The 1,689-nt window shown below is 39.0% G+C and overlaps 1 protein-coding gene across 2 annotated transcripts in view; it reads left to right on the top strand.

Moving 5' to 3' along the window:
- nf2a (NF2, moesin-ezrin-radixin like (MERLIN) tumor suppressor a) overlaps nucleotides 1-1,689 on the top strand; it is a 42,545-nt gene that overhangs the window by 20,323 nt on the left and 20,533 nt on the right. For both annotated transcript variants that reach the window (XM_014011134.1, XM_014011133.1), the window contains exon 7: nucleotides 1,445-1,520. In XM_014011134.1, coding sequence (XP_013866588.1) covers nucleotides 1,445-1,520 — 76 coding nt within the window. The remainder of the gene's footprint in view (nucleotides 1-1,444; nucleotides 1,521-1,689) is intronic.

Raw genomic sequence — 1,689 nt, 5'->3', positions numbered from 1 at the left:
GGGCTTAAAAGCCTGAATTTTGCCTGAAACTCTCAGACTGAAGAAGTCTCTTGGAGGAGAGACTAAATGTTTCATTAGAGAAGAACCCGTCCAGAAGACCTATACAATTTTTTTTCTTTTTGAGTTCTAATAGACATAAATCTTAGCAGTGGATAAGGAGTCACAGGTCAAGAAGCCTTTCATCCTTGAGCAGGTGAAAAAGTGTAAGGGTCCTTTATCATAGTGATGAAAGTCAACAGCTCTTTGATTCAGCCCTAAAGCAATGTGTGACTGAAAACCTGTCAGTGTTAATGTAGGGATGGTATTACTTCCAAATTATTTTAGTGACTAACTTTACTGAGAAATAAACTTTGTAACACACATGTGTTGTATTATCATTAAAACGGATAGATTCAGCCTTTAGTTTTGTTCAGAGTACTCTGTTTGAGCTTAGATCTGGAGTGTTGGAAACGTAACATCCAAGCGGACACGTTATAAACTCGCTCTCCTTATCTCACATAATCACCTGTATGACATATTACGCTCTGCCAGAGCCTTCCAGTCAAATGCAATTTGCATTTGCACCCCTTTTCAGTCGTAGTCTGCAGGCAATCAATTCCAGCAGCACACTGAGGGCGACTGCGAACGCTTCAGGCGATGGAACGAGCGTCAGTCACCTTGTTTTGTTGGAGCACGCTCCTCTGTATACAGGTCCACAGGCTTTTGGGACATGATTTAAAATTGAAACGCGAGTGCCACATCAAAGTAACGGACTCGTAACCGCTCGTTTGCATCTGTAAAATAAAATCATAAGCGACGTCGCATAACTCAGGAATCATCGGTTTGGATTTAGTTCTGATCCAGTGTGAAGTTAAAGTTGACTCTGTGTCCAACCTAGTGAAGTTTTTGTTTACTTTGCATAATGCTGCCTTGTCTTTTTAAACATTCATGAAGCTTAAATAATCAGTTTTCCAACCACCCATTTCAAACAGTGTTATTACAAGTTTGAGCTGCAGCATGTCCTGATTTTTCCTCACCCATTAAAGTATGCTAATGACTTTTTTTTGTTAATTTAACCCTGAAATAATAACATATCTGCCAACATGCTGGAAGGAAGAAGGAGGAAGAAGAGAGTTTGATGTCTTTGTTTTCTTTCCAGCTGTATTTACTGACTTGAAGTCATCAAAAAAAAAGTCTTGTTTTCCATCAAGCATGACCCCAGAAGCCTGTTAGAGAGTTATAGTTGTGTTTTGTGTCGGTGGAGTGTCTATGTTTTCTTTTTTTTTATTCCTGGAAGAGCAATGTGACAGAGTTTTGATAGATGCTGCACACAAAAGCAAAGGAAACAAGGTCTGATCGTTTATTCTTTCCTCCTCTCTTTCCCCTCTTCTCTCCTTCCCTTCCTCTCTCTCTTTTATTTGGGCCCCACTCAATCATTTTCTCCCTCTATCCGTCTTTGAACCAGGGATGAAGCTGAGATGGAATATTTAAAAATAGCTCAGGACCTGGACATGTATGGCGTCAATTACTTTTTAATCAGGGTGAGTCTATGCTGCTTTGCAATTTTATTACAAAGTAAGTTAATATCAAGGAGTTTTATGCATATCAGCTTTACCACACTGTTATGAAACTCACATATTTGCCCATTAAAACATGTTTCTGGAGTTTTGAACTTACACACACACACACATACATATACAGTATATGTAT

Source organism: Austrofundulus limnaeus, unplaced genomic scaffold (assembly GCF_001266775.1).
Source record: "Austrofundulus limnaeus strain Quisiro unplaced genomic scaffold, Austrofundulus_limnaeus-1.0 Scaffold77, whole genome shotgun sequence".
Taxonomy (NCBI): domain Eukaryota; kingdom Metazoa; phylum Chordata; class Actinopteri; order Cyprinodontiformes; family Rivulidae; genus Austrofundulus; species Austrofundulus limnaeus.
The sequence above is the reverse complement of the archived record's forward strand: the minus strand, read 5'-3'. Positions and strand labels throughout refer to the sequence as shown.